This window comes from Myotis nattereri (assembly GCF_964212035.1).
Source record: "Myotis nattereri genome assembly, chromosome: 3".
Taxonomy (NCBI): Eukaryota; Metazoa; Chordata; class Mammalia; order Chiroptera; family Vespertilionidae; genus Myotis; species Myotis nattereri.
Genome location: NC_138077.1, coordinates 11582401 through 11597526, shown reverse-complemented (window position 1 = coordinate 11597526; position 15126 = coordinate 11582401). Strand labels below are relative to the sequence as shown.

The 15126-nt window shown below is 46.4% G+C and overlaps 1 protein-coding gene across 1 annotated transcript; it reads right to left on the bottom strand.

The window, feature by feature from the left end:
- Positions 1-5157: 5157 nt before the first annotated feature.
- Positions 5158-14021, bottom strand: ADAMTS1 (ADAM metallopeptidase with thrombospondin type 1 motif 1). The gene is made up of 9 exons (XM_081087580.1): positions 12834-14021; positions 10913-11259; positions 10429-10561; positions 9906-10070; positions 9192-9478; positions 8789-8975; positions 8524-8699; positions 7454-7629; positions 5158-7303 (listed from the first exon to the last, which is right to left on the bottom strand). Exons 1-9 carry the CDS (start codon positions 13504-13506, stop codon positions 6604-6606), a joined length of 2844 nt encoding a protein of 947 aa, XP_080943706.1. The 5' UTR covers positions 13507-14021; the 3' UTR covers positions 5158-6603.
- Between the last annotated feature and the right edge of the window lie 1105 nt (positions 14022-15126).

The following is a 15126-nucleotide window of genomic DNA, read 5'->3' as shown; positions in this document are numbered from 1 at the left end:
TTTTTGGTAAATGGCTTTTTTTTAAAGAAAGGAAAATGGGAAAGCCTAGGCCAGAGGCAAATAGGATATTCAATTTCTTTAGCAATCTGATATAGCTGTGTCTTAAATTCTGAGCTCCAAAGAAAGTCAGATTGAAGGTCCATATGAGGAAATTCTATCACAGGGTATTAACAATGCAGAGTATTAGAGTACTGGTATGAGCGCAAAAGTGTTTTAGTTAGAAAAGTACAGGGTTTAACTAATATCCCACTTCTACACGAAATTATCCTAATGGTATAAAGAACATTCCAGAATATCTTGTACTTTGATAAGTAGATAATATCTCTATGGATCTTTAAGAGCAGAGGACCCTGCCCAAAGACTTGGAGATCTAGCTTTTGTGATTGTGGGTCTTCATTGTTCAAAATGAAGGCATCCAGCCAACTGCCATTTGTTCAGAATTTGTTTATCAAGATGCCAATGGTGCGGTGTATGCCCTGCTCTTCTTCCCTGTCCCCTCAAGTATCCTTTGAATATGTCCTGTTTTATCAATACCTCTGGTTTGCGCTGAGACAAGCCAAGCCTGTTACTCCTATTCTCCTTAACATCTTGGGTGAAAATGTTGAAGGTGAAAGATTCTGGAAGATTCAGAACTGAGGAAACCAACTTGAAATAAGTGAAAAGTCAGAAAGACATTGTCATGTCCCTCCCTGCAGGCATTGCTCAGCTGCTGCGTTCTTTATTCGGGGCACTTCTCTGCTTTTATGAAACACTGCAGAGACCCGCTAAGCTCTTAGCCCACTTTATTGAAGAAAAAAGGAGAGAAACTCTGAACACAACTAATCTAACCCATCTGGTGAAGAGCTTTAGATAGAAATCAGAGATCTTTGATCCTGGCCCATTCACTTCATCTTTCACTGAGCTCCCTCATCTTCAACTTCAAGGTTGTCAAATGTGGCCTCTATCTGGGCCTGCCCCTGCATTCCTGCTTCAGCAATGGGCCTGCCTCCCTCAACTCTGGGAACTAAGAATCCCGCTAAGTGCCTTCATATTAATTCTGTCTCTTCATCTTCACTCAGATTTACTTTTATATATATAAAATGTCTATCTATCTATCTATCTATCTATCTAGCTAGCTAGCTAGCTATCATTCTTTGGTATATACTTCATGTAGCCATAAGAGGGTTTTTTGTGGGTTTTTTTTTTAACCATTAAAATTGAATTCTAGACATGACCAGGTGGTTGAGTTAGTTGGACATCATCCTATACACCAAAAGGTTGCAAGTTCAGTTCCTGTCAAGGCATATATCTAGGTTGCAGGTTCTGATCCTCTCTCTCTCTTTCCTCCCTTCCTCTCTAAAATCAATAAAAATATCCTTGGGTGAGCACTAAAGAAAAAAAATGATTGAATTCTGGATACAGGCAAGCAAAACATGGCAGTCCCATTTTCATTCTCTCTACTTAATCTTCTTCTTGGTGCAAAATAAAAGTTCTAGAAGCCTATAATATGAAACAGTGAATATTTTAATAGCCTATGATAATATTTAAATCAAGCTTCTTTAAAAAATTGATATATTCGCCATTTATTACAAAAATTTACTTAATTGCTTTATATCTTATCGCTACAAATACAAATACGATTTTTCTCCCTTTCTCTCTTTCTATCTCTCCCTTTCTTTTTCTTTCAGTTTTCACATGATTTACTCTTGCACTCTGTCCCAAGCTGTTCTAGAGAGTGTTTTAGTGTCTTTAAGTATGTGTACTTTAAATACATTTATTCTCAAAAAACATGTAAAAGAGTAGAAAAGGTCAAAAATATATATCCTATCTTAAATGTGTTTTTTTTCATATTTTCTAAAGGATTCTTCTTAAACACAGAATATAAAGATTTAAGCCAATCAAATCAGTCCATTTGTGTGTGTTTGTCTTGGTTGGGTAATCTTTTATTGTTTCTATGTTCAGATCTCCTTCCTCATCCAGTAATAACTATTTATATTTACTAATACTTCTTAAGGTTTCCATTTAAATGTTTTAATTTTTTATGTAACTGGAATTTAAGTTGCTGAATGGTCTGAAGAAGGCTCTAATTTTTCCCCCCAAACACATTTTTATTTTTTCATTTAAGGCTATGTTTGGGATGATCTTTTTTAGCTCACAGATTTATGCTGCTAACTTCATCATATATATATCATATATATCGTATATATCATATATACATCATCTATAATTTGGTTATGGTTGCTAAAGCTTTATTTCAAAGCTTTTTCACCCATAGATTTGCTTGTTAATAATTCAACAAGTACCACTTCTTTCTAATTGCAATTTTATGGTACATTTTCAAATCAGGTCAAACAAATATCTTACATTGCACTTTGTTCATAGTTGCATTTCTCTTATCTTCACAAAATTGATTTCCTCAGATGCATTTTAGAATCGTGCTATCAAGTTCCATAAATTTATGAATGGCTAGTGATTGGAATCATTATATCTACTCATTTTAGGACAAAATAAAAAGGTTTGTGACTTAAAGAAATTTGTATGCCTCTTGCTTTAATCTAGTCTTCTTTTATGTCTTTGTAAAGTTTTGCACTTTTTTTTTTTTTTTTTTTACATATTTGGTTTGCTCTTACCTAGAGAGAGGTATTAAAGACAAATAGAATTGTTCTTACCTGTTGATTATCCTTTGCATTTTTAACAATTTTAAATCGATACTTAGATGTTCTACTATCTTGGACAGATATTTTATTGTAGATTCTATTTTTAATTCACAAGAAATGTCATTTTTTTATTTTGCTTAGTGTTTTTCCAACTTCAGTGTAATTTTGGCTGATATTTTATTCCAACATTTTTCTGTTTGCCTGATAAACCTTTGCACTTCTTTGAAGAAATGTCATTTTGATTTAAATAGTTCCCTTTCATTTGTCATGTTATTGGATTTTATTTTTAAGCACATCCTGAAGGTATTTGTCTTTGAATAGGAAAGTTTAACAATGTATTGTCAGGATAATGTGATTGTAATTCGGTCACCTTATTTTTTGCTTTCCATTATTTTCTTTATGGATCAAATATTACATACATCCTCTCTCTATGAAGAGAGATGTTTGGGTATTTGCTTCTAAGAAGTATCATTCATTTATATTACCTAATTACCAAATTAAAAAATGAAATGATGTCCTTTGATAACTCCAAATATAAGAAATTTCTATCCTTCAGTTATGATTTTGTTGATAAGCCAAAGCATCTTCCATGTTTTACTGTTTGCATCTCTGCCAATATCATTTGAGCTCACTCATGTCACAAAAGTCTGTGTATGGCAGGACAGACTATGCTTTATACTGAGATACCTTTGGTCAATTTTCTTGATAGATCTAGCACCCCCACCTTTGCATTAATAATTTTTGCTTTTTCTTTCATTTAAAAAACCAATGAGATTAGCAAATTGTGGGTGTTGTTTATTATTCCTAAGTCATGTAAAGACCTCTTCTAAAGGCAGATTAAATAAGGAGCAAAAATTAGGAACGATTTTTGTCCATTTCTGCATGAAAGCTCTGATTCAAAAATTTTGCTTGTAGTTGGAATGCTAGAGAAAGTGCCTATTGAGTGCTTTCCAAATTGAGTATTTTAATTAATATTCAGCATTATGCCAGCTCATCATTTATATCTGTACCATGAGCGAGCACAAAATAGTTCATCTTTTTAAGCAGGTTCCTGATCAATCTCACAAAACCAGATGTGTTTTGAACTAAACTCTCTTTGCTGTCAAAATTTTTTAACTGCTCGGTTTATTGATAAAAGAAAAATCTCATCAGCAAAGGGCTAAAAACATAAAGTGGTGACTTAGAAAGTTGTTTGGCATTGAATATGCAGAGAACAATGGAAAACCTTTTGACTGTTTTTATCTTTGTGTCCTGAACTTCAGTCTCCTTGGCTGACTATGTCAAATCAATGCGAGCCTTTTCAAAGACACATTAACTCATCAGTGAGTTGGGCCAGATCTGAAGATGACTTCTTTATATTGTGGGTTATCATTTTAGGTACATTTATCTCATTTTATCAAATAGCTTGTAGAGTGATTGAGGGTGAGGGCACATCGCTTACTGAGTACCATAGTAATGTTAAGCAAAAACGTAATTGTGGTAGACATCACCTTAGACCACTGGTGATTAAGCACATGGCCAAATCCGATGGCTAACGGAATTCTATGGGACCACAGCTAGTTCCCAGTGTGAAAAGATTTGACTTTTACTTTTTGGCTCAGAGGCCCAGGAAGTAGTAAAATATGAAACCAGAGACTAACCTGACTCTCCCTTCCCCTGCCCTGCTATCTGACTTATACACCTGGCTCCAAAGAATCTTACGTTCAGTTGCTCAGAGGAAGAACACTGCGTAATTCTGAAGGGCGAATTATCCTCTGAAACTGAAGTTAGCAAGTTACATAGAACTATTTGAGGAGACTATTTGAAGGACGGTGAAGAGAAAGATGAAGTGTGAAGTTGGAAGTGTATGTGGCTAACCATATAATCCAAGTCTTCTAGTGCATCAACTATTTCCTGGGAGAAAGGTAGGTACTTTGGAAGAAGTCTATACTTTTAAAACAATTGATGTACCATTTAGTACTTAGAATACAGTCATTCACAAAAGTCTACCCGGAGTGTCATTGGTGTTCCAGGGTGTCTCTACTACACCTCAGGTATTTCTGATGAGAAAGTGGGACATTTGGCAGGCTCCACTTACCATGCATGTCTATTAATGTAATTTAAGGCACCGTTTTCTACTCAGTAGTTAAGTACTTTCTTTTTTTTTTTAATATATTTTATTGATTTTTTTACAGAGAGGAAGGGAGAGGGATAGAGAGTTAGAAACATCGATGAGAGAGAAACATCGATCAGCTGCCTCCTGCACATCTCCTACTGGGGATGTGCCCGCAACCCAGGTACATGCCCTTGACCGGAATCCAACCTGGGACCCTTGAGTCCGCAGGCCGACGCTCTATCCACTGAACCAAACTGGTTTCGGCAGTAGTTAAGTACTTTCATATAACATCATGTGATATAGTTGAGGAAGACATATGAATTCCACATACTTCCAGAATCCCATCTTTTCCCACTTTATTTATGGTATACATCAGAGGTCAGTAAACTATACCCAAAGAACAAATTTGGCCCACTGCCTGTTTTTGTAAATAAAATTTTATTAGAACACTGCCATACCCATTCATTTATGTGTTGCCCATGGCTGTCTTCATGCTACAACAGCACACTGAAGTAGTTGGGGCAGAGATGGTATGGGCCACAAAGCCAAAAGTATTTATGATCTGGCTCTTTTACAGAAAAAGTCTGCCAATCATTTGTATATATTATACATGAGTAACAAACCTATCTACCACCAAAGATACCATACCTTCCTTTCTTTGCAACAATCACACAATCCAGGATATATAAAATACATTTCATTAGAATGAAATCTTATTTCCAAAGAATTTAAGAAAATGTCCATTCTTCAAATTCAGTATTTAAGCCTCGGATTTCCTTCCTAGAAATAAATTCCCACTTAAAAAAAAATACACACATATTCGAAAAGTGTTCTTTTATTATTTCTAGTAACATATATTGTATAAATACTCTATTTTTTATATGCCCTTTTACAATCACGGTATAACTTAAGAGTTTTATCATTAAAAAGAAATGTATAAAAATAAATATGTTATTATAGGCATTTATTACATACTATAGTCCTTCTCAGAAGGAACACACAAACCAATACTTATAAAGTACATAGAATTTATAGTAACATATTTTACTATATACACATGGAAAAAGTCATCCTCTTTCATAGTAGAAGAGCTGAACAGACATTCACCAGGATATGACTGCTGGACCAGCTGCTGGGGATGGACCTGCTACCCCTCAGTAGCCTCCCCATCATGAGACAAAGGACCTCACTGTCCCCAAACACTGGGGACCCTGTTGCGCTCACCCCTTTCTTGTTCTGGCATTACTTCCTTGTTTGCGTGATCTCACTGACTTTCTTGAGACTCAGACTGGTTTTTCACATGCACATTCCTAAGGTAGGCTTACACAAGGAGGGAAGGAAGGTGGGAGGTACCGAGCTGGGGGTGCCTCCTCTGGATTTACCAGCACCCGATACATCGCTGCTGTTTTCCCCCTAGAGACTCAGTGCATTTTTACAAACACAGGACTTGTTTCTTGGTCATAATAAATGTACAAAGACGGGAGAATGGCGCAAAAAGGTAATGATGGAGTCACTGGACATGCTCAACTTTTTTCTCCATGGTGGACATCCTTCAGTTCTTAACTCTCGGTAGAAAAGATGACATAAACATTCTCTGAAACCATCGCAATCATAAACAGTGCTGGTCAAAGCTCCTCTTTGGACTCCTTTCTCCCTCCATTGCGAGTGACATAAAGTAAGCCACACCTTAAGCTAAGAATCTCATTGTTCTCTTGCTTTGCCTCCCCAACCCCCAGGACACCATGTATTGAATCAGTACCAGGGAACAGGGATTGGAACATCACCAGCAAGGTCTACTGGATCCCTCCAGCCTTCTTGATTTCAGTGCCTCAGCCCTTCCTCACCTCATCTTCCCCTCCACACTCAGCCCGCTTAACTGCACTCTGCCATGGTGCAAAAGTCTATGTAATGTTTAGGCTTCTTTAAAGGATCGCAGCTCTCGTGGGCCAGCACCCCCCCATCGTGGGCCAGACACTGCAAGGTCCTCTTTTTGTAGCCCTTCCCACAAGTCTTGGAACAGGGGGACCAGTCCCCCAGCTGCCAGTGGGGGCAGGGCAGGTCCGCGCAGGGGCGGGTGCTGGCTGGCTTCACTTCCTTGGCACACTCCGAGGCAGGCTGCCCGTTGAGGTCTCGGCACTCCACCCGTCTCCTCTGCACCCCCTGCCCACAGGACTTTGAGCATTCGCCCCACTCTTCGATGACCCACTCTGAGAAGGTAGGGATGGCATTGAAAGGCTCCTTCTTCTTCTTCACGAAATAGGTGTATTTAATTTTCGGCCGGAGGGCATTGCCCACTGTGAGGACCTGGATGGTCAAGGGCTCCTTGAGGGGGCTGAAGCTGCGGATTCTTTCCAGCGCCGCAGAGGAGCCGCTGTACCTCAAGGCCGTGCCCTTGTACGTGATGTCCTGCTCTAAGGTGGACAGGGTGAAGTCGCCATTCAGGATGTATGTGCCATCGGCGGCTTTGATGGCGAGGAAGCTGCCAGTGTTTCTGGATCCCCTCTGGTTCCGTTGTTTCACTTCAATGTTTGTGGCTCCCGCCGGGATGGTGACAATGTCATGATAGCCAGGACTGCAGGCAAGAAGAGCAGATAGAAAGATCGCTCATTCACTGGCTCTTTGTATGGTTTAGCTAATCATTTAGAAGACAATTTTTACCAGACCTGTACAAAGGAACATCTAAATGATAGGATCTTTGGGAGTACGGCTTTTTCAAACTTACTTTGAACTGGTAGCCGATCCTGATATTTTCTTGCATGTGGATCCATTTCCTCCACAAATGCCACATTTGTCAAATTTCTTTTTGGAGTCTATGATGCGATCACAACCAGCTTTTACACACTGCCCTTGCACGCACACAGAGGTGGAGTCGGGGCTGCATGGAGTACCATCTACCACCTGAGAAAGGAAGAACAGGTATCTGGTGTCACACACTAACCAGGTTTGACATGGAGCTACATGTAGGAAACTACAAAATTTTCCCTCATTAACCTCACATCTCCGATTTCCTGACCATTGCAATAAAACGGTACTCTATACATGCTATATACTACCCTTCTCTGTCTTTTTTCCCCATAGTACATACAGACATCTGAAAAAATCACACATTTTTTATTATTTATTGACCTATCTGACTTCTACCTAAGATCAATGAAAGCGGATTTTTTTGTCAATTTTTCACGGCTGTATCCTCAGGATAATGCCTGAATAAGTAGGTGCTGAATAAATCACTTACTAAATATTGAATTTGCAAGTGGGGAATATTTTTATGGCCTACAGTGATAATGACACATGAGATTTCAACCAAATTTAATACCACATTTTACCTCAGCCAGTTTATCCCCTAAGTACAACAGTAATATGATGCTTTTGCTAGTTCCATATATGTTCTTAAACACAAAAGGTATCAAGGCTCAGACTTCCATTTTAGTAAGTCTGTTTGCACATGCTCCTGCTAGTCAACCAGTAATGAGTACTTTGGACCGTGCCTGGGCTATTTTCCAAAACTACTGGTTGGCTGTCATGCTAAAACATCATTGATCTAGCCTAGTAAAGGGCTCTTGTTTATAAGAATAATAAGAAATTGCAAGAATCCTCAGTGCTAAATTCAGCTTCATTCATCACTCTAAACAATACCAAACACATCTGGCTGAGGTATGCCGAAGAAAATGAAGTCTAATTTGAAATTGAACACATTAATATACAGATTAAAGAAGTGCCTATAGGTTGCATGAAAAGGTAGCGAGCCAAGGCGTTGGGTCTTAGGCAAAAAGTAAGTGGAAAAGTTACTACCTTGGGCTGCAGAACGAAGAAGTAGCCAATGCCTTTGGCTTGACAGATGAGCTTGCACCTGTCCTTTGGGGAGACCCCAGCGTATTTGGGTGTCCACTCCACTGCGGGCCCACTCCCAAAGGAAGCTTTGGAGAACTCGTTGTGTGCCTCGCACTGCTCCTCTCTAAAGGTTTTGCCTGGAAAGAGAAGGATAGAACGGCATTATCAGTCTCCATCCCTTCACTGCCTCTTGGGGGGCACAGCTTTTTCGCCCATTTTCACTCACCGTTGTTGTCTGGACAGTCCTCAATGTTACATGATCTGTAGCGCACTCGCTTGCCTTCACAGTACTTCCCTCCGTTCTTGGGGACTGGGTTGTCACATTCCCTCATTGTGTACTGAACGCCTCCACCACAGGTTCTCGAGCAATCTCCCCAGGGTCCCCATGGCCCCCAGCTTCCATGAACAGGTGTCTACATGGGGACACAAGTCATCAGATTAGAATTCTCTACAGAGACCTTCTTAGGGAATAAAAGAGAAAAATACGAGATAAAGAATCAATTACGAAAAGAATCTATCTTCCCGGCCCGAGAACAGAGTTGGGGTGTTTAACGTGCCATCAGACATTTTGGCATCACTCTATTCGATTCCGGATTTGAAAGGAGCATGAACATGAGTAGGAAACTCACATCAAAATGCTTCTTGTCAGTCTTGTTCACACACTTGCTGTTGACACACCATTTCCCTTCGCCACAGCTGGTGCCGTCCGCCCAAGGGAAGTGTTTGGTTTGGCACACCAGCAGCCCCCCAGAGGTGCCCGTGCACCAGAGGGTGGTGCACGTGCTGGCTGCATCGGGGCAGTGTTTGGAGTCTTCCCCAAACGTAAACTGGCACTGCCGGTTGGCATCATACAAGGTCCCAGGAAGGTCAGAGGGGAGCTGCATGGGGCTCTGGGGCTTGTCCATCAAACATTCCCCTGCAAAAACAAAATAAACAAAAAGCCCAACTATTAACCATTATTAATAAATGATAAATGAAAGCATGTAGGGGGTAGATCAATTCCAGCAAATATGTATCATAAGAGATAATATATAGCAAAGCTAGTTAAAGGCTGTCAAACTTTTGGAGAAGATGCCAGAGAAATTGAAATGAAGATAAACTGAAATGAAGACATTATCCTCACTGGGCTATTTCTGCAATGACAGGAAATGACTGTTCTGCTAAAAATTCAAATTCATGTATCTTTTATTGGAATTAAGATCTAAAAAGGCATGCGCTTGGCAGTGAAAGTAATCTTGAAGGAAAATATCAAGAACAAAAAAAGAAAAAATGAGCCTGTTTAATTAGAACTTTACATACAGGAGGTTGGATGCCACGTGGAAAGAGTCGTTGGAGCGTCTTACCGTGACCGTTGTCCAGAAATGAGGTGATCATGTAGGCGCTGCAGGGAGACCAGGGCTGGCTGCGGTCCAAGTTGGAAAGCATGGACGCCATCAGGTGGGAATCCCGGTTGACATTGATGCTGGCACACTGCTTCGCATCATCGTGCGGCATGTTAAACACGTGGCCTAAGAAGCAATCCGAAACTCACATGAGAACATAGGTAAATGTGCAGCATTTTATTCCAAATAGGGATATTTCTAGAGAAAAAAAACACCTGTTTTGGAGACAATGTCTACACAATGTCTACATTTTAGAGTGTAAACAAAAATGTACAATCTCCAAATGTCCATAGCTCCAATGATCTTATTGGTATTCTAATAAAGATGATCATGTTTAGAACAATTAAAACATATTTTCTGCAATTTCTAAATAGCCCTAGCACCTAACACAGCAATATAACCTACAGACTCTCTCAAATTAATATCTTGTTTTTCAGTTTGCATTCGTAAACTGAGCTTAGCTCTTACTCTAAAACAGACTCACCCAATTCATGGGCTGTGGTGAAGGCAGCTTGTAAGCCATCATCTTCGATGACAGAGCAGCTTCTGCTGGGATCACAGACAGTTCCAACATCAGCCATCCCGAGGGTGTCACATGTCTGGGTGCCACACAGGTCCTACAAGGACAAAGGTACTTCCTGATTAATAGGGACATCCCATGAACTTTGGGATCTGTCGGGGCAAGGTGTATCTTCACATATGTCTTGGAGCATCTACATTCATTGTTGCTGAGCTGTCCTTTTAGGGTATTCTGTGTGACTTTCACCAATATTTTTTCCTAATGCTATTCAAACAGGACTGTGCAACTTGAGCTATTATAATTGTAGAAGAAATTAGGAGATGGACTGAGCACACTAGCCAATTAAAAAAATGCAAGTGCCGAAAACTGGTGACATGCCTTACCGACATTTGTCACCAAGTGCACTCCCCAGGGGGCCCTGTCATACTTAGCCCTGTCTTCCTCTCACCTGCCTGGTGAAAAGAATCGCCGTGTCATAGTGTTCGGCATCTCGGTCACTGGGCGGGTTGTGCTGTTTCTGCCAGTTGCAGAAGTTGCGCAGAGTGAGGGCCGCGTTGGAAGTCACTTCTGGTCCCTTTTGTTCCTCATAGATGACCAGGATCTTCACGACCACCAGGCTCACCGAATTGCGAATGCTGGGGTGCTTGTACAACCTGGCGGCCACCGAGAACAAGGTGAGGAGGTAGTTCTTGAGGCCACTGCCGTGGAACTCTGCCATGGACTGGTCAGCCACCAGCATGGTTTCCACATAACGGGGGCTGGACACAAATCGCTTCTTTCTCACGCTCCCACTTCCTGGAAAGGAACAAGAAAGATAGTTTGCTCAGGGGCAGTCTAGCCGAGAATAATCACCTCCCCAGTGTATATAAGGAAAGCCTAACCAGTCATGGCAAATAAAACAGAAATACACCCAGGGCAACAATAACAAAAATATTTGCATCGCCGTTCACCGAAAATGTTATTTTTAAAGTTTTCTCCTTTACTTTAAATAAAATGGCCATGTGCTCCTCTGAGGGGTCAGGCTTTGCTTTTAAAAAATGTATTTGTTAATTTTTTATTTTTATTTTTTTTTGGTGAGCGGGATTTCTTTAGTCCTCCTGCAAATCCTACCCTCAGAACAAGGCAGTATGTACACCTTCCTCCCCAGCTGTAGTAAAAAACTTGGAGCAAGGGCAGCAGGCAGAGGCCCTGAGTCACTCTTTCACAGGCCAGGGCTCAAATCCTGAATGAGATCATCGGGCTCCACGTGGAAGGCCCAGGGCAGGGCTGGGGCGTCTGCCAAGGGGCCGGCCTCCAGGAATCTCTCAGCCTGCACTGCTCTGCAATCTCATTCCAGGGGTCCCTGGGGTGCGCTGCTCCTGCCAAATCCAGGCAAAAAGACCACCCACCCTGCCCAGCAGCCTATTGCCCCACTCCAGCTGCCCCAGGGAATTAAGTCCCTGCCTCGGATTTAGTCCAGGGCCCTTCAACTCCTGAAACTCGGCCCCCAGGGAACTGGGCTGTGTAACCACCTAACTGCTTCAAGGAGCAGATGTGCTGGGGAGAGTGGAGAAATTCTCAAACAAGACATGCGAGGAAGTTAAAGAAGAGCAAAGGCACCAAAGTGAGAGGATGGAAAGAACTGGACAGTAAGCACTCCACACAACAGGGAGGCAGGGGAAGGAGAAGCAGGATTAGCGGTGACTAACGTTCAACAGAGAGCAGAATTATGGCCGCGAGAGGGAGCGCAACCCGGGATGCCGGGTGGGAGGCGCGGGGAGGCGGGGCCAGCAGGGCAAAGACCTCCCAAGCAGGTTCTGCAGAAAGCCGCGGCCGCCTCTAGTCATCGGGGTCAGACTCTTGAATGGGGAAGGGGACCGAGGGCGGCCGCACAGAGGTCGCAGCGCAGCCGTGCAGTCTCGAGGGCTGCCCATTTCGAGGTCACCAGCGGCCCCGTGCCCTCCATCCCCGCCCTCCTCTGCGCACAGGGCGCGCGCACAGGCAGCGGTTACAAAACTAGTGCAAAGTTGCAACGCGACCAAAGAGCCCATGCACGGCCGGTACAGCGACATGAACTGCATGGGAAGAAGTTGCACACGCTCACACTCGACTAAGGTGGAAAGAGTCGCATGACCAACTCTCCCTTCCTGGTCTAAAGGCTTCGCCTTAGTCAGCAGAAAATCATTGGGTTGTCTGTCCTGTCTCGATCATTCATTATTCCGGCCAGCGGAACTAAGTGCTCTGGCAGGACCTCAAGCCTCAGCGCTCCCCGCCAGGTCTCCATGCTGCCTACAAACTGGAGTCTACTCTTAGGTCGAGTCGCGCAGAGAGAGTGGGGAGAGGGGGATGAATGGAGACACAAGTGAGAGTCATTCTTCTGGGACTGGTACCTGTTGGCTGCCCCGAGCTCTGCGGCGCGGGGTCCCTCGGCCGCAACTGAGCCCCGGAGTCCTCGCCCTCTGGCCCCGCGCCCCTCGCGAGCTGAGTCTCCTCGTCTGTAACCCCGCACTTGGCCCCGCCGCCGCCCCGCCGCCGCCGCCGCAGGAGATGGAACTGGGGCCGCGTCGGCGGCTCCTCCCCGGCGGCGGCAGGGGCGAGGCGCACGGTGGCGGCGGCGGGCGCGGGCTGGATGAAGTACTCCTCGCCCTGCAGATAGAAGGCGCCGCGCACGCCCTCGCACAGGCTCAGGGCCGCGGCGGAGCTGGGATCGCCGTTCACGGTGCCGGAGTAGAAGCAGTGCGCCAGGTCGCCGGCGGGGTCGGGACTGGGAGCGTCGGACCCCCGCCTGCGTCCCACGGTCTGGAGCGTGAAGCCGGGCGCCAGGAAGCCGCGGTCGGGTTGCAGTTCCAGGCTCAGCTGCCGGCCGAAGGCGTCCAGGCGGAGGTGCGTGTCCCTGTGTCCCGGGTCGCGCTCCACTGTGGGCAGCACCAGCTCCTCGTCCTCCTCGGCGGGGCGCCCGTGCGCGCCCGGTAGGACTAGCAGTGCCGCGGCCGCCGCGAGCAGCAGCAGCACGGACGCGGGCTGCGGACCCCGAGACCACCTGGCCAGCTCCGCCTTCCCCATGTCGCCGCCTGCGATGCGCCTTCGGGACCCCGCGGGGACCGCCAGCTGCACCCGAGCCCCCGGAGGCACCGCGCGCCGCAGCGCTCCCGGCGAGGAGGCTATTGTTTGGGTCGGGAGTGCAGAGCCTCGCTGGCCACGCTCCGGATGGTTAAAGTTCAGTTACTATGACTCTTTGCAAGTTCACGGAGAACCAGCCGCACTCGGGGCTCCCGGGGTCACTTGGGAGGAGGCGCTGCAGTGCAGCCTGCGGACGCGAAGTTTTCCTCCGAAGCGCAGAGTTGGAGGCGCCGCGCAGCCGGCGCTGGCGGGGTGGCTGCTGCGAGGACCCGAAGCGCCCGGGGACGCCTCTGGGGTGGAGGCACCGGGCCACTCGGAGATCGGCGCCGGGAGCCCCTCTTCGGCTTCCGCCTGGACCGGGGTGCCGCTCGCTCTGCGCCGGGCTCTGCCCTCTCGGCCGGACCGCGCGACCGGGTTTTGAAACAGCCCCGGGCTCGGAGCGGCTTTCCTGCGAGTGCAAGAACCGGGCACTCGGGACCGCTCTTTTATAGCTTGCAGGAGGCTTCGCTACCCCCTCCCCCCTTCCTCCTCCCTCTTGGCCGCCTCTCCACCCGAAGACACCGCCCCCTAAAGTCTGTGCTAGACCGCGCTCTGCGCGGCGGGCCGGGCGGGGGAGGGGGAGGGGGCGACCTCCGCGCTGGCTCCGCGCCACCGGCTCGTCCATCTGGGGGCGGAAGACGCCGGTGGGAGGAAGTGGGGGGGGGGGGGGACTGTGACCAGTCCTTCGGGCGTCTGGGGCTGCAGCGGGGAGAGGTACTCACTTCCACCACGCCTGGCCCCGGCCGGCTTCCCAGACCACCCGCCCTTCCCGCCGCCCTTCTGGTGCGGGAGCGCAGTCCGCTCGTGGGGCTGCCGCTCCCCGAAGGGACGATCGGGGTGGAAAGCGGAATCCCTTCTCCAAGATTTCCCTGCCCAGGAACTCGCCCTGCGAGGCCCCCCTCTCTAACCCCCCTACCCCCGGAGCCCCCGACTCCCCAGCCGTTTCTAGAAAGACACCCCACCGCTCCTCGCCATCTCCCTAGCCTGCCAAGGGCCGGTTTGCTCTCTCTTCGCCCCAATTTTTCTCGGGGAAAACCCCCACCCCCCAGAAAGCATGCTGGGTGCGGGGCCGGGAGACACTTCCCAGGCTCTGGATGTTAAAGTGCGTGTGCATGGACCTTCCCCCCGACTCCTTCCAACATCGTCTCCCCCTCCTGCCGCCTGAGAGCCCTCCGTGTGCGGACCCAGGGTCACACTTCCGGAAGAGGTTATCGGGGCTCGGTTCAGCTCCCTAGAGCCCAGGGAGGGAACTGCGCTTTCTCTTCCCATCCGAGAAGTGATCGGCTCCCGCCCCGCCTGCCCGCCTCCTCCACCCGCGGCGGCGGCCAGGCGGGCGGGAACCTCGAGGGACCCCGCTTCTCCACGCGGGGACCTGCGGGGCCGCTGGGGCTGGGAAGTGTGCGGTGGGGACTTGAGGAAATCGGCTTCCTTCCGGGCCCCTCCCTCTTCCCATCAGGAGCGGGAAGGGCTGCGTCCGCGCTACCGGAGCGAGAACAGCTGAGCCTTTCCACCGTTAGGTCCCTA